The sequence below is a fragment of the Ambystoma mexicanum genome, chromosome 9 (assembly GCF_040938575.1).
Source record: "Ambystoma mexicanum isolate Mex_15411 chromosome 9, UKY_AmexF1_1, whole genome shotgun sequence".
In the NCBI taxonomy this organism is placed as follows: domain Eukaryota; kingdom Metazoa; phylum Chordata; class Amphibia; order Caudata; family Ambystomatidae; genus Ambystoma; species Ambystoma mexicanum.
The window spans coordinates 1,113,132,198-1,113,153,646 of NC_090931.1; the positions used below are offsets into that span (position 1 = coordinate 1,113,132,198).

Below are 21,449 nucleotides of genomic sequence, written 5' to 3' on the forward strand. Positions count from 1 at the left end.
AGAAACAATACAATCTGAGGGTCCTAGACGCGTGAGGGATCATGGGTACAGTGGACGTCACACTAGGGATAGTATTACTGGCATGCCCTGTGTCGACGCCCTTTTTCGAGTTTCGAAAAACAAAGTAATACTCCGCAGCTTCCACTAGATGTCAGCCTATGCACAGCATGTGAATCTAAGCAGATAAAAGCATCAGAAATACGATTACGGTGAATGATGTATCATATATATATATATATATATATATGCTTATGATAATATTGGATTGCATTCACACCGCCATAACAGAGTTACTGCTGTACAATCTATTCTAAGCATGTGAATCCATGAAAGATCCAATGCTGGAGAAGGGAATAGTTTCTTACCTGTAACTCCATTTCTCCAGCATTGGTATCTTTTATGGATTCACATGCGCCTGCCGTCCTCCCCTGAATGCAATGTGCATGTTTGTTTTTCCCCCCATGCTACTTTGGAGGGTTTAAAATCTGAAGGGAGCCGCGGGGGCAGGGCATTTATACTGCTACGTCCTATTGGGGCATGCGTAAGCAGCCCAAAACGACGTGGATAGGACACAAGTGTCAAAGTTTTTCCTATGAAAAACGGCTTTATAAGTGTACCGAGGGTTCCCAGTCTGATGACGGGGAATATTCTAAGCATGTGATTCCATGAAAGATACCAATGCTGGAGAAATGGAGTTACAGGTAAGAAACTATTCCCTTCTCCCTAACAGGGTGCACACCAGATCTGGTACCCAACGCTCCTTCAAATAGCGATCAGGAAGCCTACATATCTCCAACCCCACTCGCACTGCTTATCTCAGCAAGGGTGAGCTACTTTACTACGAACCAGCCAGTCTATCCCTCGTAGGTTGGCTCCCCGTCAGCAACAATTTCACAACCTCATGCTAGACCCTCGATGCTGGGATATTCTATGGGCGGCAAGAGCCTCATCGACAAGGCCAAAATATTTTTTTAAAATGGATGCGTTTCAGAGCATGGTGTCTACAGACCAACACAGATGCCCTTTTGGCATCTGCAGAGCAAATACTACCTTATCTCTTAAACTTAGCTAAAGAGGGTCTAGCAATATCTTCCATTAAAGTCCATCTCTCGGCTTTGGCTGCTTACATAACCAAGCCTCACCAGCATTCCCTAGTGTCTCATCCAGTGTTTAAGACTTTTCTAAAAGGTCTTGCACATCGTTTTCCCAAAGAAAAATCGCCACCCCATGGAGTCTCAACATGGTATTAGCTGCATTAATGGGAGCACCATACGAGCCCATACACAGGTGTGATTTAAACTTTGTCATAGAAGACTGGCTTTCCTTGTAGCCATCACATCAGCTAGACTCATCAGGGAGTTGCAGGCTTTATCTATTTTCACAGATGTAAGGTTGTTTTACGGCCTAAGCCTAAATGTATTCCTAAAATCATGTGCAACGCTATTCAGGTGGAAAGGATCGTTCTACCTACATTCTTCGGCAACCACTAGACCACTGCCGAATGCACACCGCATTCACTGGACGTGGCAAGAACACTTGAGTTCTACTTGAACGTACCAAGGCGTTCAGAAACTCTAAAAGACTCATCGCATTTGTGGGACGAACCAAAGGCAAATGCATATCCAAGCTAAGCCTGGCACGTTTGGTATCCAGCTACATCGTGCACGGTCATGAACTCAGAACAACCCATTACCAGCCATGCCCACAGCACACTCAACCAGAGCGAGGGCCACTTCAACAGCCTTTTAAGCGGGTGTGTCCTTAAAGGACATCTGCAGGGCAGCCACATGTGGCACTCTCCTCACTTTTGGCCGGCACTACTGCTTGGAAGAAGACAGGAAGAATGAATCTGCGGTGGGACAAGCAGTGCTCCAGCATTTGCTTGCTTAAGGTAGGAGCAGCCTCTAGTTCCTTGTTGATTGACTGTTCATACCATCCCTTAACATGTGTTACTGGTAGCCTCATTTAGGCATGCTGTAAGTATTACAAAATATACATATATTTTATCCTTAAGTCGCCAGAACACTGGCAAGTTCGAATTGCACTCCCAGCCAAAATGTCAAAATGTAGCAGCCATCGGCCAAGTAAAACAGCCCTACCATAGAGCCAAACAGATGAAGTTAAAATCTTTTCTTTATTAGATTGACAAAATGTTTACAATGCTTTGTAGCTCCAAAGCAGTTTATAGATATTGCACATGCACCTCCGGTGCTACTCTACGGCTATCAGTCATGTTTTGAAGTCTACGACTGCTAGGTATTCAATTCAAGCATGTGAATCTATAAAATATCCAATGCTGGAGAAGTCTTCATTATTTACCTGTAACTGTATTTCTCCAGCATTGGTATCTTTTGAAGATTCACATGTGCCCGCCCTCCTCCCCTGGGGGAGGCTGCTCCTCCACCAGTCAGTCATCTGTTACTAGCCTTCACGGTGCAAAATCTGAAGATGGCTGATTGGGGTGGAGCCTAAGCCCTGCCACCCTATTGGTTGGGGCCTAAAAGGACCAAAAGGAGGTGGAGGGACTCCACAAGTGAAAGGCTACACAAGCCCTTTTGGTCCCTGTGGGTGTAGCTTTCTTTCCATTTCTTTCCCAAGGGAAGGTTTTAATATATACATTTATATTATTTAATTTACAGAGGATTCCCAGTCTGATGATGGGGAATATTCAAGCATGTGAATCTATGAAAGATACCAATGCTGGGGAAATACAGTTAAGTAACTAAGATTTATTGATGCGTGCATGCATTCCTTCTTAATAAGAAAATACCTGCTGCATTGGTGACATAATGTTAAACACTTACTCTGACTGATGCAATGAATAATCAAGTACGTTGTAGTTTCATCATGATGTAGAAAGTGATTTGGTAAAGCTCAAATTTAGTTTTAAAGCAAATAGCAAACAAGTATTCACACATGTAGATAATAAAGTGAAAACGGAGAAAAGCTGTGCAGATGTGTATTTCAGGCAAACGTATTTTCTACATTTCCGTGGCGACACAGGATTGTGGAAAATGCACTGAGACTGTTTTTTCTCCAGCTTCCACATGCGTCAGCGTTAGGGGCATTTGCTACTATTTGTGCCTCCAGAAAATGTAGGCTTAACTCGCATATGTCTGACTTTATATTGACACAAGATGGCCATGTCGAACATAGGGGAGTGGCATTGATAGCGCATCAAATTGTCAGTAATTTTCCATAGAAAACACTCTTATAATACATTGCTATGATGGGTGGAGTGAGAGTACTAAGGTTCTTAGAGAAAAGGTGTGGGGCAGTGACCATTCCTTTAAAGTGTGTGTGTATGCAAGGTTGAGGATCAAGTTGTACTTTTCAAAAAGGATATCTTAAAGGCTTTACAACACAGTGGTGCCCACCAGATTAGGCGAATGGACTTTCCTCTGGTCTTTGGAGAAGTATGCTGTCTGCGGAAACTCCAAAGCTTTACATTCAGACTGGATTTGTCAAGATGCAGCTGCAGAATTTCCTTATGGTGCACTTCGGGTTGACCATCTCTTAACATGCTTCAAGACCGATCACAAGGTTGGACTAGCAAGGATGCATATTTCCAATTTAAACAGGAACATTGGGAGCTTAAAGTGCACTTAACCAGTCCCAAGGGTTCAATATTTCATATGTATGATGACCAACCACTCTCTGGGGGTCGCCACATTTTAAGTTAATAGGGCAGCTTCCTAGGCTTTCACATAAGATGTGGATTCTTTTCAGGAACCCCAGGTGCCGTTCAAGTGTCTTTTTGACTGTGCTGCCCTTGCTCGTAGATCAACCAGTCTCAACGCCTTCTCACGATCCTGCAGCCTTTTCAGAAGTTTCCGTGGACCACCCGATGGACTGACTGCTCCGTTTTGGGCTACCGTGCAGGAAGCGTCAGCGTTCTGTATTTTTGCTTGGAACTTCAGCAGTCTCCAGCTAGTTCTTCAAGTCGCCTTCCTGCCACGATATGCCGTCCCAGTATCTGAGGGATCCTGTTCTGGAGGCCATGTGGGTGATTGTCGCTGGAACCAGCCATCCCCCGTCTGGTAGAGTGTCCTGAAGAGTTCTGCATCGGTGCCTGCTATATTCTTTGCTGGAAAGAGTTGCAATTTTATATTCACAAGAATATCCCATTAGGAGGGAATATGAGAACAAACCTACAGACGCATTCATTATGAGGAATATTTACTGTGTCGATACCAACAATGTGACTTAATTGAGTTCACACAGGACTAATCCCTTAATTTGAATCAGAAATATTGTGTACAGAGTCGGATTTCTGTTCTCACTACGCGTTTCATATTCCCCCTTCAGGTGAATCGACCTCACTCACTTCCTGTAATTAAAATTAAAATTATAAATTAAAGTGGGACCTTTCTCTGAATCCTAATTGAAGTACAAATTATTCTCATATTGAGCATCTCATATTGCAACCGCCTCCTTCTTAATCTTCCTGCCTCTACTCTCCGCCCTTTACAATTTATCCAGAACCGGACTGCGAGACTTGTCCTTGGCCTCAAGCCCTGGGATCGTATCTCTCCAGCTCTGAAATCTCTCTGTTGGCGCAGAGTGGATGCAAGGATTAAATTCAAAACCCTCTGCATTGTCCACAAGGCTTTCTGGGGCCTGGGTCCAACATACCTTCAGCTATCCCTTCGCAAATACCTCCCATCTCGAGCACTCAGCTCCTCTACCTCTAACTCCCTCAGGTTCAGTCGTTTCTCAAAGAAACAAACTGGGGGTAGATCTGTCTTCGGCTGGGGCCTCCCTCGAACAGCCTCCCTGCCACTCTGAAACTTGAGGAGAACCATCTCCGGTTCCGGAAGCACCTCAAAACCTTCCTCTTTGCTTCTGCCTTCTCCTCCCCTCTCCCCTGTTGATTCTACTCTCCCTGGGCACCATGCACCTGGCCACACTCTGTCATCTGGGCCCAGGTATCTGCTCATCTTGCCATTCTCACGCACTGCCTCTGGGCCACCCCCTGCACTGGGGTCTGTATCTGTACCCATACTGCCCTCCCCTTTTCTTCCTGCACTTTCAGACCTACATGGCCTGCTGCCATAAACCCATCACTTGCAACTTGCTGGCTGCACTCCCATTGTTTGTTGCCTTTTTATTTATTATTTTATTATTATTTTTGTTTTTTCCTTCTCACTCCGCACTCTCCTTTTGTTCCCCCTTCCATGCACTTCTCTCCCTTCTCCCACTACCCTGCACTTGCACATTCTCAATGTCACTGGGCCTAGTAAGATCATTGTTTTTGTTCTCTGCTGTTCCCTTTCCCTTGCCTTGTCGCGCTCTCAAGCACTTGTGTATGAGCGCGATCGAAATAAAATATCAATCAATCAATAATGGTGTACTAACCTTATTGTATCTTTGTTGTGTATAGAACGCAACTAATTAAATGACCATTGACCCTTCTGAGCCTCAAGTATCGATGAGCTAATGAAAAAATAAAGAATGTAAAATTACCTAACTCTCACTGGATATGGCATATTAAAGTTGCTAATTTGATAAAAGTAAGTTGTCATTGCAAATCACTGAATTGGATAAGATATTGAAATATAACTCACAGTTCTTAGTTCCCAATAGAGATTCAATTGACAAAGGTGTTTTGCCTCATAGGAGGGTGAGGGGATGGGGCCAATGGAGGGGCCGCTATAGTGTAGGGGGAAAGGAGGGAGCTGGAGTCCCAATGAGAAGGATCTAGGTCTGACTGGTATTAAGGCAGACAGACAAGCAGGTATGAGGGAGGAAGAGAAGGAGGGAGAGGAGGTAGGCTTGAAGGAGTTTCACTGTGTGGACTCATTGAGGTCCCCTGACCCAACTCGCCTCTCCTGAGACTTAGCCTTGACCACTCTCCATGCTTACCTTGAGTGGGTTTGGCTAACCTCCCAGTGTTCCACTGTTCACTATAATTAGGGTGACCTGAAATCTGTCCACCAGGCCAGATTTGTGAAATCCCTCTTAACACTAAAACACTGAACACCAATGGTATAGCAAATGGGTACATCTGTGGCACCAACCAGTGGAGAACCTCCAACCAAACCCCTGTTACACAGAGAACTGGATTTTTAATGGATTTCTTTCTCCCACACATTCCCCATGTGCGATATCTTGCTCCCAGCACAGCTGCTCTTCCACATACAGGGGACACAGTTCTGCTCATTGCCTCTACGTGACGCACACCAGACATGACGTTGGGACCAGTGTACATTGGGGTGCTGCGCCCAATGATCTTCTTTGACATATTCCCTCTAGGGAGCTGGGCGTAATTATGCGGAGCCTTTGCTCAAGTAGTCCCTGTCAGCTGTGACGGTGCCGTAGTCAATGGAGCTGGCGCCAGAAGACTTACGTTGGACTACTGCGCGATGTCTCGTAGTGAAGCGTCTTTGCTCATTTGAGCCATGGACGAGCCTAAAGACATATGCCTAACTCCCAAGCTTTTATTTATTTGCTCATACCGCGCAGTAAGCCCTCAGGCATCTGGGCGCCAACATATAGACAAGAACGCAAAAAAGATTATGAAGCACAAGACAGCAACATTTAACATATAAAATCTGTCAGAGGACGCTGTTCTAACTTCGATTAGGAGCTACTTGGCCCTAACAGGGAACTTTATTACAACTCAGGATGGACTACTTGAAAAGGTACGGTTTGAGTTTTTTTCAGAAAATGGTATTTGTGGGCTCTAATCTTAACTGTATCAGTAAGGTATTCCATTTTGTGGACACCTTAATGTCAAATGCTTTTCAGAGTCCATTTGTTTTCTTATGCATTGCAACTGAAATTTGTCCCTGTGCTTCTGATCTGAGGACACGACCTGGCACATAGCGGACAATCTTCTCTTTATGCCTGAAGACTACAGTCTTTTGCAGGGTCTCTCCTGGCTCATCCGAGTATGGTGGACCCTGACTGCACAACCGAGGGCAAAACAGCCGGGACCTTAGCAAAGTTGTCTAGCATCTTAAGACGAAAGTCAGCGCAGAGGATTGGGTAAGTAAAGGTTCCTGTGGTGCATTCTCGTAGGATGATGCCCCGGAGCAGTGACGTCTCTTCTTCAAGGAAGTAGAATGATTCCTGGAGGAAATGCTTGGTTAACATGACCTCTTGCTCCTTCTTTTTGTCCTTGCATGCCTTGGGCGGTTTTATTGGTTTTTCACGCTGCACCCTCAAACAAATCCATCGGATATCTTTTTTTACTTGTGGAAAAAGGTGAAGTTTTGCAGCCTGCTCCCTAAGGGCTTTAGGGTGCAGTCCTGCGTGGGTCTGCAGATGACATTTGACGTCCGTAGTTGATACAGCGCTTAAACCACAAGGTTGTCGTCAGATTTGGCATGACGCAAAAAGTCAAACTTCTACGAATCAGTGTACATGACATAAGAACAGCTCGTGGAAAAAAGCATCTAGGGTTATGGTGCCTCCATAAACTGGCCCGAAGTCTCCAGCTCAGGGAATTTGGAGGCATCGAGCTAACAACGCTGCACCTTCAGGTGATTGCAAATGTTTCAAAGAGCTGCTGCACTGGGAGGTAGTTATCATAGATGAGTAATCTAGGCATGGAACATTCATCAGAAAGAACATTACCAAGAGTAACCCCGAGAGAATTGGGGGACTCTCAGGGATATGTTGCGTTCCAGATAAGACCCCGGATGTGGACTTACTCAGAGGAAAAAGGTCAGTAAAGCAGCCAAGAAAAACAATAAATTCCAGGCCTCTAGGCAGAGTAAAAGACAGAGCCCCTCACACATGCACAACAGCAAGGCTCTTCCCCCTTTTTATGCCACTGGCCTCCTTTACCTCCCCACCTTTCTCCTAATGGAGACGTGGATGTTTCTCACACAAGAAGTGGAAGTTGTCACAAACTGTTGAATTACATTTTCAGCTTTTTCTGTTCCGAGCAGGCGAATCATCTGACCTTCAGGAGCTATTTCAACACTCTGCTTTCTTCAAGCTTTCCCTTTCAAATTGTTATGCCCATCTATTGATCATAAAGCAACCTGAAGAAGTGTGGAAACTGCATGTGGCGGTTTACAATGGACAAGTAATTCATGATCAATAACTGATGGAATGACAAGCAAATTTGAGAATTGTTTGTGGGAATGTTTGCATTCTTATAGATGCATTCTTTCAATTGTGCCTTGTATGTTTGTGACAAATTAAACACCTGCTTTAAATCATAGTGTGTGCGCCTTCACAATATTTCACTTGTTTAAGAAAATCCATGTGCATTAATACCGTTATTGTGCCTAATATTTCCTAAACAAGATTGACTGATTGGAATTCAGGATTTATTTTTTATTTTAACAACCATGTGTTTGTGTTATAGATGTCTGCAAACAAATGTGTCCTATGATTGATGAAAAACTTGAAGAGATTGATAGGTAAGCCATATGATTAGTGTTCTGTGTTTGGTATATCTGATGTGCAAAACTTTTTTTAAAGTTACCTTACATTTTTTTCTTCATTCTGTCTCATGCAACCAAAGGTTTACTATTCATGGTGGAGTTCTGTTTTAAGAAACTTAACATTTTGTGGTATTGACTAAAGAAACGCAACACATTTTCCTAGAAAAACAGATCTTTGCCACCATAGTTTTGGTTCATAGTGATAATATCGAATTCACAAATCTCGAAAACCAAAATCTCGAATACAAAAGGCCGAAAAATAAAATATCGAATTTTTTTTTCAATGTGTTTTTTTTTTAAATGGGGGGGTTCCCCCCACCCCCCTTTTTTTCATTTTTTTTTATTTTACCCCTTTTTTTTACTTACCTGACCCCAAAAACATATATAAATAAATAAATAAAGAATTCGATATTTTTTTTTTCGATATTTTTTTTTTCGGTCTTTTTGTATTCGATATTTTGTTTTCGAGATTTTGACTGACTACCCATAGTTTTATCAGTATATAACCTATCTAAAAAGATATTTGAAATTGTCAGGAATCTTCAAATATGATAGCCATATCCTGAAAATTATTCCTTCTAAAGAATACTACACCAGTGTATAAAACTTTTCCCCAGGCCAGACTTGTACAATTATGGAAGATACCGTAGACAAAGCCCCTGTTCCCTGATCAGGATATTGATTTATTTATTGGTAATTTGTAAGGCTCATGTACAACAAATGGTGTTTCAAGGCGCCACAAGACAAAAGTGGGTGGTGGGGTGGACAAGGGAGAAAGATAAAATAACGGTCTTACTAGGCCTTGTGACATTCGGATTGTGCAAGTGCAGAGCCAGAAGTGAGAGGGAGAGGTTGGGGGGGTGGGAGGGGAGTGCCAGAATGCACAACAACGAAGTTATAAGGTGGGAAGGAAAGGGGGGGCGAGGTGCAAGTGCTACGGGGAGGCCAGAAGCCAAGTGCCAGAGATTGCAGAGGTGAGAGTCAGCATAAGCACAGAGAGAGGGGCGGTAGACTGGGGGGGGGGGGGGTGGAACCCTGTAGTACTCGAAGGAAACAAGACTGCCAGGCACTGAGGTAGAAAGCAGTAGTCAGCAGGGGAGTGAGAGAGTGAAGGAGGAGGAGAAAAGGAGTCTTGAGGAGCTTTCGGAACTTAAGGAGATCTGGCTGAAGTCTGAGTGGGTCAGGGAGACCATATTTAGAGAGGCTCTTGCGGAGGAGAGAGATCTACCCCCCACACTTTGCTTAGAGAAGCGTCTGAAATGCAGAGAGTTGGAGCTAGCAGGGAGCTATTGATGGAGAGAGAGTTGGATGTAGTGGGGTTCCAGGCCCCAGAAAGCCTTGTGGATGATGCAGAGGGTCTTGAATTTAATCCTATCAGCAACCGGGAGCCAGTGGAGAGAATTTAGGGATTGAGAGATGCAGTCCGTGGGCTTGAGGCCAAGGATAAGTCTTGCAGTCCTATTCTGGATTAGTTGAAGGGGAGAAGGGAGGATGAAGGAAGATTGAGAAGAGTCTATTGCAATAATCAAGCCTAGAGAGGACCAGAGATTTATAATTGTTATGCTTCATCCACTCTCCTAGTGAGACCCGCAGCACTTCTTTTACTGGACTTCTGGAAATTTTTCTTTCAATCCTGGATGAGTGGAGTCTTTTTACTCATTCATTCTTGGGGGCTTTGTCGTTTGGAATTCTATTCCTTTAATTCTACCTGTACTATGGCATGTGTCTGCTCCATGGCACTTAAAGGCATCTGTGTTTTACTACTGCAGCGCACAGCTCCTTATGGGCATTGTTGCTGGGGACCCTTATGGTCCCCCTTTAAGAATCGGTTTCTATATCCTCGAGTAACTACAGTTCTCAAGGATAGAGAGATGCTAAGTATCTCTTCCAAAACTCTATAGTCTGACAGATTGGCACACACCACCTTCAGTGGAGTGCGAAAGGGATACTTTGTATCCCCCTTCTCTCTGCTCCGAGGACATTTTCATCACATAGACAATCTCCTTGTTATGGCTAGTGTCGTGGACGTGTTCTTCAAACTATTGTGTAGTTTTTATACCACAGGCTATGTCCATAGCCTCAATAGTGCACAATAGGGGCACCCAAGTACCAACTTGGGGACGCCCTTCTTTTTCCGCCAGTACTAGTGTGGTTGTTCTTTGTTCGCCCTTCTTCTACTATTCTGGGAGCTGGAGGTCAGTGTGCGTTTTGCCTTTGGCAGGGACCCTTAAATATCCCCGCCTAGGCTCCAGAGTGTCTGGGTAGGCAGGAAGAGGGGGAGGAGTCTTCCACCCCCCTGTCCTTTGTCTGCCAGAGTGCCTGAATAGGACCAGCTCACACAGGGGTCTGGCTGTCCTGATGGGACAGCCAAATGCCCCTTTCTGTAAAATGCTGAGAGAGATTGAAGAGGAGTGTGTGCTGAGACTGTATAAAAGGTGAGGCGACCACTGGAAGCTGAAGCAACCCAAGAAGATCACCAGAGATGCTTGCAGACCCTTTGCAACACCGTGAAGTGACCACTGCTGTCCTGGCACTGTTTTCTGTGCGACAGAGGAGCTCCGAAGAGGACAACTCCTTCTCCTTTCGCTGGTCGGAACAACCAGTCCCAAGACAAACTTTGAATTAAGCCCTCTCCCGAGGTCCTAGGAGTATCCAGAGCTGCGGAACCCCAATACCAGGACACCTGTTGCCCATTCTGAGTGCATCGTCTTGGAAAGGCCGAATCTGTCCAAATCTTTGCTGAAATCACAAGGACACTCCAGAGATCCGATCAAACTCGCCCACACCCCCTCATCAGAGTGTGGGAATGCAGGAAGCGAAGAAGATTGACCAGACGATCTGTGTCCTTTGATGTTGCTGCAGAAAAGGCGCCAAAACCGCAGAGTGAAACAAGAAGTTGCTGAAAGTTGTGCCACAGGTCCTTCCTCGAGGCTGTTGCTGAGAGACCCAGTCCATTGTCCTGCCTTCAGTCATCAGACCAAGGAATCCGGAGGTCGGATCCAGAGCTGCAACATCGCGTAGTATCCAGCACAAACATTTACTTCTAACCTATGGTATTGCGGGGGGGAAAAAGGTATTGCTTACCTGATGCCAATAAGTCGCTCCAGAGCGTTGGAGTGCACCTAGAGGTGTCCAGGGTCACCCCGTCTTACCTCTGACTCAAGCCGCTGTTTGTGTCCCTTCAAGTCCTTAACAGGTCTCCCTTGTTAGTTGTTAATTTGCTGCTTCTATAACACTAGCAACTGGAAGAAATCCACAGGAACTTTCTGTATTCTGCTGCTTGTCACAACGTCGAGCCCTCTCCAAACTGCCTTTAGCTAGGATTGCGTTTTGGGACTTAGGACTTACTGGGCGAAGAACCCCTCTCTAGAACCTTAAACCAAGCTTATGTTACACTAACGATTTTCCCCCCTTTAAGTGACTGTACTATATGTGTTTGCAGAGTAAGTGTATTACCGTATGAACCGTAAGAATCCACAGTAGCGTGTAATAACCGATAATATGATAGCATTGTCTTTTCCCTTTCTAACGTTGCTACAAATGTAACCGCAAACAACCACAAAAGTGAAAGTGTCCTTTGAAGTGTGTTCTTAAGTATTCCAAAGTGTTCTAGTGTAAACGTCCTTAAGTATTTAAAGTGAATCTGGTGTGTGTATATATAATAAATCACTGACAAAAAACATTGTTAAAGGGACGTTATGGTTAGGTTTCATCTTTACAGAAAAAATATGCTAAAGGAACGTTCTAGTTACAGTGCCCTACTAAAAACCTATGAAATTCATTGACAAAAAACGTTGGTAAAGGGACGTTATGGTTCAGGTGCAACTTCTGTGCAACAACTATTTGAAAGGGACATTTTAGTTTCTTTGCACTAATTACAACCTATCCACAAGTAAAATCGAAAAACCTCAGAAATTCGCCAGTTATGATAAGCTAAGCAACAACTTGGAAAATTGCAACACAACCAGAGGAGCCAGTGGCATTACGGCTCTTTGCAGAGCCACCTTGCACTGTTTAAAAATAGAATTTTCAATAAAAGCATGTAGGCGGTCCCGCAGCCTATATCAAAAACATTGTACGCATTTCCAAAACAAAGTGGTGGCTCTGAAAAGAGCCTGTTTGTGTTTGTAAGGTTGGAAGTGGTGAACAGCCACAGGTGAAATGCTTGCTAAACTTGCAGGAAGTGCTGCACTTCATTTGGGATATTACGCAGAAACAGCTCATTGCCAGCATCAATCAGATGAACTTCATCTGAATGAAACATGTTGCTACTACGAAACGTAATGTTATCATTGTAGAAGGAGAATATGCCAACGTCTCGCAAAAAGGTGCAAACAGCCTTGTTCACATTGTGGCACACGTTCTCCATTTGTGGCCCACAAGAGGAAGAACGCAGCCACATCCATCTCTGGGCAATGGTCGAAACAATGATGTGCAACTTTGGAAACATTGCAATGAGTTTGCGAAATGTCTCCTTCATCGCAAACTGCAGTGAGATGCCTCTAACATGTCCTAAACTGTTCCCTCCACAATGTACAATAATAATGTCTGGATGAGCGAGTGTCACCAAACTTGCACAAAGAGGACCAACATGCAGCCACTTCATCCTATGTATTCCGTACCAGTGGACATCGACATTATAGAACCTAAGGTGTGCAGCCAGTGCACAGCTTCGGGGTAAACGTTTAACCAATGTATCCAAGAGTCGCCCAAAAGCCATATAGTCCGCCTACTAAACGGCACACCCATGCCCGTAGCCATGTGCACTCCTATTTGCAAAAACACCTTCTGGCACAATCTGTTACAAACCACATCCAGGAAATCTTATTGACCAATACCAATTCCTGCACAGTCCCATTTCCATGCTAGCCTGAAAAGACCCGGATGTAGCACGTGCGCGCCTCCAAATGCCGCGGCTTTCGCGAACATATTGCCCTGTGTGGGTGGGTGTTCAGACACATTTGAAGCAGCATAGAGAATCCCCTCTTCGTTGTTAGTTGTGAAAAGTGGTTGTTTTTGTTTGTAAAGCGACGTGTAAAACACCTTTTTGTTTGGTATTTGTTGGGGGAATGCTCTCTGCTTTTCCTCCTTACATTATTGCACGAGCTTCTGCAAACTACATTTTACATTGTGGAACACAAGACTATTTTCAATAGGGGGGGGAATATCAGCTCCACTGACACGTCTCAATAGAAGCACTAACGTTCTCATGGGCATCCCAGCATGGAACAGAGAAGCAGACATACACCTGATTTGACAAGCCGTAGTCCCATTTCGATGGCAAGCATATTAAGAAGGACTGCATGTGTGCTTTCCCAACTACTGCAAGGACCGCGCCCCAGTAAAACAGGGGCAGTCCTTCTTCTCTTTCGAGTTGTCTTTTTCTAGCACTCCCTCATTGGCTACTGTTAAACGGTCACACGCGCATCCACCAATTGCATTCAAGATTTCTGCATCCAGCGCTATCATCTCTGTTGAACAGTCCATACTAACCGTTAAACACGCAGAGTTCGAGTGTCCTGTGAATCAAAAGCTCCTGCACTGGAAAGTACTGTAAAACGATCTAAGAGTTCTGCATCCATTCATCAGCATCGCCACCCATCAACACGCCCTGCAGGTATCACTACTTTTTGTACAGTACATTTGCAACTGTGTTATAAGTCAGTCGCAACAGGATACCTGGCACTGAATCTCCATAACGTACCGAAAATGCATACTGTTATTTCTCCCATCACCTACCATGAAATGACTCCTACAGTGGTAGGTGCTGGCAAAGTTGGCATTTGCCAATAGCAACCATTGTTACATGTAAACGGTTACTCTGTTCTTTCGTTTCGTCAATTTTACGATGCTTTCCCCCATTAACGCACCTCCTATGAAATTTGTAAAAATCTGACAGAAAAGGATCAGTCAGCGTATCCCACCAAACGAAGCCAAGTACATTTCCTGCCACTTCACTTTCACACTTTATAGATTGCAACATTACTTAAAAAAGAAAAAAAATGTATGTGCGCGTTCACAACAGTACCATTCATAAATGCACATAAGGAATTTAAATAACGTAAACAATGGCTCCAATCATATAGCAAGCATATATATGAAAAGCATATATATGTAGAAAAGTGTATGCAAATGCACACACAAACATTCTGCTTATTTTCAAAATGAATACTCCTACACTAATACACACACTTGCTAAATAGGACGTTATACAATACACTTGCAAATAATCCACCTACCCCCTTACCAAACCTGCTTATGCTGCCAAGTCCTCATTCATATAGTAAACCACCCATCTGTACACACACACACACATTCTCTTCCTGCCAAGACATCCCCCTACACTTTTAAAGAATGTATTGTACAAATGCATTCACTATAGTTTAGTTTATTTATAACGTGCACCGAACCCTGGGGTAACTGGGCGCTGGAGCTTAAGATAGAGTTACAGCCATACATAGGATTACGACAAACAGAAAGTGCTGAGTGGCCGGCGGTTAAAGGAGGCCGGGAATGTAGATAGGTACAAGTGAGATCAAAACAGGAGCCGCCGGAGGTTATAGTTTGGGCAGCAGTGCCAAGCAGACAGTAATGCATACATTGTTGCAGATGAATTGAGCATGCTCATACAATTATATGCAGAGCTACTCTGCTAAAAAACGATGCCATTAGCCAAAATATTTTCTTACCATCTTCTTATACAGGTGCAGCACTCACCTCTCTCCTGAAAGCCACTGGCGTGTCCACTTCAAAATACAACCTGCGATGAACCTACTCTCACCAAGCAACAAAATAAGTACAATACCATCGTAGTGTTTTACGTCTTACTAGGAGAGTGCACTATTCTTGTATTGTGGAATATAGATTTGCGGCAACCCACTAGTATGTACTTCATTTTTACTCCTGACACCTCTACAGGTGCTCATTGTTTATTATGTCACCACCATTAAACTAATCCCCACATTGTACGATACTGTCCCCAACCGAAAGTTAGAGGCCATTACTCAGTGACACACTTCCATTTATACGCCGACCCTCTTATTCAACCCCTCATGCACATTGCACCCACATACATTTAAAAAATCTACACACCCACACTTCCCTTTCTTCTCCAACAGCTACTACACAGTGCCTACCAAACTGCAACTCTGTAGAAAGCAACGCAGAAATAGAGCCACGCAACCTAAAAGCATAGAACGTAGCCATCCACTGCAAGCAGAACTTCTGCAGAAAATTGAAAGAGAAAAGCTAATGGGCATTAAGCAAAACTGATGCACCTACCAGTAAAGAAAGTGTAATTTATCTGTCAAAATGTGACAATGAAAAGAAAAGCACTAAAGAGTGCAACTCGCACTACTGCTAACGGAGTACGTACAAATGGTAATGTAACCACAAACAAGCATTCCAAAACATTTATTTTACAAAAATAGTTCCACCACAGTCATTCAGAACCTTTTAAATGGAGGGGAGAAATCATGCTCAACCCTCAAAGCTTACTGCAGAAAAGTAATCCTGGAAGGTCTTGTAGAGAGTGCAATGATTGTTAAATGGAAATAGTTTATAGTAATTTAAAACATAATGGGCCTCATTACGACCCAGGCGGTAAGTTACCGCCTGGGTCGTACCTTTACCACCATGGCGTAAACTACGTTTACGCCATGGTGGTTGGCGGACTTACTGCCCCATTCCGAGGTCGGCGGGGCGGTAAGTCCCCAATCCCCATTCACCCTTCCCCATTCCCATTTTTGCCCCATAGGGCATAATGGGAGTGGGGAAGGCGTTAATTACGCCACCGTAAATTACGGTGGCGTAATTAACAACATGGTCCCTTAGCGCCATGGATTTTAACACCTGCTAAAAGCAGGTGTTAAATCCGCCATGGCGCTAAGGGACCTCGGAATCAGGCGGTAAGGGTCGGCGCTGTTTACGCTGCCGTAAACCCCTTACCGCCTGAGTCGTAATGAGGCCCAATGAAACCACTAACAACATTAATTGGTAAACTACAAGCAGTACTTGGAAACAAACGCAATAGCAGCATAGATACCTTTGGCCACATCTGTACAGGTGAGTGGAGTCACACCACCAACACAGAGCCATACTTCAATGAAGAATCATACAAACAAGAGCAAACAAACCAAATTGCCTTACATCGGAGTGGTCAAGGGTATGAAAAGATACACAATACCATAATGGAAGAAAGAAGAAACACTGCTTTCAGAAATATCTCCCTCAAACTTAGATGTCACTCCCCATTCGACCAAACCAACACGCCTCACCTACAAATGGCCTTCCACATCAATGTGTAACTTTGCCAATGCTTAATGAAATCTTTACAGCAGTTCCTCAATCACTATGTGAAAGGCAACGAGAAAAGAAAAATTAAAATACTACAAACCATGGATTTCTGTCCAGTGCGCAACTACACAGGAATACAAGGACATTCCTTAGCCTGTATTTCTGGACCTGATTGCAAAAGCACCTTCCACTGTATCAAAATGTTAGCAACCCATCATTCAAATGTCAGAAATCTAGTTTACAAACTGTACTATGCAAAAGTCCAGCTTTAGCACTGCAACATTTAAATTATATTCTCCTACATGGTACAGCCAAAGAAGTGCTTGAAGAAATAGAGGACATCCAAAGGAAATATTGTGGATCTGAAGAGCACTTACAAACTCTAGCATTTTTTAGACAACAGTACTGACAACATTGCAGATGTCAACTTTTTATGTCACACACATAAAAAAGAAATACAAAAGTTCAAAAGCACATCTGCTGAAATTCCAAACCAAGTATGTGTGTTGTCGTAGAACTTTCTATAGAAAGAGAACCAAATCTATAGATATAATGCAGAAAATAGAAGACAATGAGGAATCCCAATGGTTTCAATTAGCCCTGTACCTTATAGCTGAAAACAAATATGAAATTACTAACACCTCCATACTGTGCACATACTGCACTGCAAAACTGGACAATAACCAAATGCCTTCATGGATGATCAGTAATAATTTGGAAGTATTTCCACTGCCAAACGCACTACAGCAGCTTAATTTGTATAAGAGCCGCATAATCCAAACAGTGCACCGATTTCAAGCTATAATACTCATTCAACCAAAAACTGCAAAAATGCCTCCCACCGAATTACTGAGAGTCATTCATGGGAAAGTAGTTTATTTACCGTTAGATCGGAAATAAAATGTAGATACTCTGAGTGCAAAGGCTAATACAAGAATCTTTGATTATCCTGGTAAATGGTGTACCTACAAAAGACAAAATGTGGCAGCAACTAGTGGACTTAAACAAAGTTAGGGAAGACTTGCAAAACATTTAAAAAAAACAATGAATACTACAAGGAAATAAATGTTGAAGAAAGCCTGCGAGAAACCACCAAAATAATTCAGGATCCTACTGCAGCCTCAAATATTTTAGATCACTATACAATTCACCCACTACTTCAAAGACACTGTAGACGATGCACTAGAAACATATCGAATGCGGCAAGCCAATGGTGAGCCAATCAGTGTATGGGGAAAAAGTGGAGAAGCACAAGCCTTTCCTCTACTCTTCCTTACTGGAAATGGTGGAAGATATGATGAAAGATGCACACAAATAACAGCATCAGAATACCGCTGTTTACAAATGTATTCTGGTGACCCTAGATTTAGACAGAACGTGGAGTACACATTCCACCTCCTCTTTGAAAGTGAACTGGCAATGCTATGTTATGGAGTTGCACACACATTGAAAACAGGTTCCCATTCTCAAAACATGTCCGCTACACAGCTACTTCAAAAGGTGCAAGACAAGGACAAAGTTTTACAGTCAAGTATTACAAATCTCTTGTCTAATAATGCGTGGTACGAAACAGGTGATGGTTCTGACGGCACGCAGATGTACAGTGTATGCTTTGCAATCTTGGCCCACCCTCATGGTTTGTCACTTTAAGTTGTACAGAGTATGCATGGGAAGACTTGCACACTTTCCTACGCATAGCAAACAAAACCAAAACCGGTGTAGACGTGAAAACACCAGGAGAACTTTGATCTCTTGATCCTGTAAATGTTTCACATTACTTCCATCATCACTTCCTTGCTTGCTGCACTTCATTTGCAATAAAGCACTTCTTCCCCTCTGAGAAGTGGAACACTTCTTTTTGGGGAAAAGAATATCAAGCCAGAGGAGCACCACACATCCACATGCCTTTGTGGATAAAAAATGCTCCTGAATTTGGTGAGGAGAGCGATGAAACTGTTTTGCAGTTCATTCACAAATGTCACTTGCAAAATCCCTTCAGAAAGTACACATAGTGACCTACAAGCACACATTTTGCAATTCCAAAGACACAAGTGAGTATTGTCGGTGCAAATATAAGAACAGAGGCAAATACTACACCAAATACCGCTTTGGTTTCCCTAGACCAGTTTCGGCAACAGGACAAGTAAACCACTTCATGTCTTCGGTTCGACACATTGTGAAAGGGAAATCTCCTAAGAACACATACTGCATAGAAAGGAGCAAAGCATCAAAGTACATCAATGATTACAATGCTATAATTGCCCTCCTATGGAATGCTAATGTTGATGTACAGTACATTGCAGACAATTCCACTGCATTTGCACGATATGTCACAACCTACTTAACCAAAGCAGAGAAAACAGAGCTCAAAGACCTCTGGGTTGACATATCATCTGACAAAACACTGGCACAAAAATTCTACAGCTTTGGCATACAAATACTTTCCCATAGAGAATGTGGCTGCTACGAAGCCGCAGACCATTTAACCTGCACTGCCTTATATGGGAAATCTGAAAACCAAGTGTGGCTAAGCCTTGGTCCTGCTGCATCTAGAAAAAGAGTACTGAAATCGTACAAAGACATGCAAACAATAGTCGAACGATCCCAACAGCCAGGACATTTTGAAGAACAACTTATTGGACACCTACTACCCAAACAGCAGTATTAATTTAGAGTCCATGTGCCTGTACCAGATAGCCCAAAACTTCTCATACGAAAATAACATTAAACCAGATGAGAAAAAAGGTAGATACAGAGTGGAAAGTTGTGAAGATAGCCTGGTGAAACTTACCAAACGCAGCCTAATTAATCATTTGAAATTGTCATTGAACACTCCTCAACACCAAGAACTGTACTACATGGCTCTACTGCAACTTTTTAAACCATGGAAAAAAGATGATTAGCCACCCACGCCTCCTATGAAGATGCTTTCAATGCAAGTAAAAGTACAATTGCAGATGGAAACTTTACACGGTACAAAACCATATTGCACAATGAACGCCAACAAGAAGAAGAACTTCAAGCACAACTAAATGTACACACTTCTGAGAGCAGTGAACCTTCTCTATCAGGCAACCAAGAACCACTTGGGCAGCCACTCATAGCAAATGAGGCAGAATTAGCCATGACAGAAGTAACTACCACCATGTTTCAGTATGAGCAATCTGCAGAAGAGTTGGCTGTAATGAAATCCCAACTAAACAATGAGCAGCGTACCATTTTTCTAGAAGTGAAAAACAAATTGAACATGGTATACAGCACGAAAGTAAAACTTGTACCTGTGACTACAAACCTGTACTGCTGTATGTCAGTGGTGAAGCTGGGTAAGGGAAAACATTCTTAATAAAAATTATCAGTAAATACCTCCAAAAAGCAACCTTTCAGCTGTTGTAACCGCCCCCACAGGTTTAGCTGCCTACAACATAGGTGGAGTCACTCTACACAAATTGCTACTCCTTCCAGTAGAACACCAAAACAAATTAGAGTACTATAACCTTTCAGCAGAAGCTACTATGGAGCTACAGAGTTTTGAAACAAATGAAAATGCTCATAATAGATGAGGTGAGCATGGTTTCTAACCTAATGTTAGCTTTGATTCATCTCAGATTGCAAGAGGTCCTCAAAACAGACTACGGAGAAATGTTTGGAGGAAAACATGTAATTGTTTTCATAGGTTCACCTTTCACTGGTGTTAATTGAAGGAGATCTATCTTCAAAACCTTAGGATACAAAGTGTGCCGTAAAAGTCTTGGAAGCATCGGGAATGTAAATCTCTGGCAACATTTCCAATACAGAGAACTAACTCAAAACATGCGTCAGTCTGCAGACCTCCCCTACGCCAACATTTAATAAAAACATACAGATTTGTGTACTATCAAAGGAGGTGCAGTCCACCCTCAATAATAAACGCATCCATGAGCTGTACGGGCGTAACACATGTGCTACTGATGAACAATTAGCTCACAAAAATGTCACCTGTATGTCCTTAACCTCTTAAGTGCCATTGAGGTTCCCCCCCAGTGCCAATGGTTTTTTTTTTTAAATCGCGGTATTCACCGCCCAAACCCGCCAGCATTTCCCCCCTCATTAACCCCTTAAGTGCCACCGACAAGCTGGCTCGTCGGTGGCAACCTGGAGCGGTTTTTACCGACGAGCCGGCTCGTCGCTGGCATTTAAAGGGTTAATGCCAACTCTAGCAAGCTGTACACAATTCAGTGCAACAATGCTGAAAAAAGAAAAAACACCACTAGTGGAAATTCACGCCACAGACAAACTGGACGTATACAGTATGACAATACCTATCTGTCAACAAGCTAAGCACGAATAAATACCTTCAAAAACTTTATCTCCAACACAACTGGCTTGCAGAAAATTTTAACATTGTGTGAACTGTAGAGTAATGCTAAAGCGTAACCTTGACGTAGAGCAAGGTTTAGTTAATGGAGCACTTGGTACAGTTGTTGGCTTCCAGACATACCCACGGGACAACAGCAATCAGTTTGTCAACATCCAGTTTGACAAACTTTCAGAAGTTAAAAAGATAGGACGCACAACAGGTCGATTCCATCTTTTTAAAGACCTGTGTGTAAGCAGAGAACAGTTTTCTCTGTCGCTAGCTTATGAAGTAACTATTCATAAATCACGAGGTCTAACCTTAGATCAAGCATTGATATTGGCAGCACAGTCTTTAAAGAAGGCATGAGTTACGTAGCACTGTCACGGCTACGTACACTGGAAGGACTATACCTAGTG

At 43.2% G+C, this 21,449-nt stretch overlaps 1 protein-coding gene across 2 annotated transcripts in view; it reads left to right on the forward strand.

Moving 5' to 3' along the window:
- The window catches only part of STAM2 (signal transducing adaptor molecule 2), a 1,208,123-nt gene that overhangs the window by 926,103 nt on the left and 260,571 nt on the right, over nt 1-21,449 (forward strand). For both annotated transcript variants that reach the window (XM_069616449.1, XM_069616450.1), the window contains exon 11: nt 8,324-8,378. In XM_069616449.1, the coding sequence (XP_069472550.1) occupies nt 8,324-8,378 (55 nt within the window). The remainder of the gene's footprint in view (nt 1-8,323; nt 8,379-21,449) is intronic.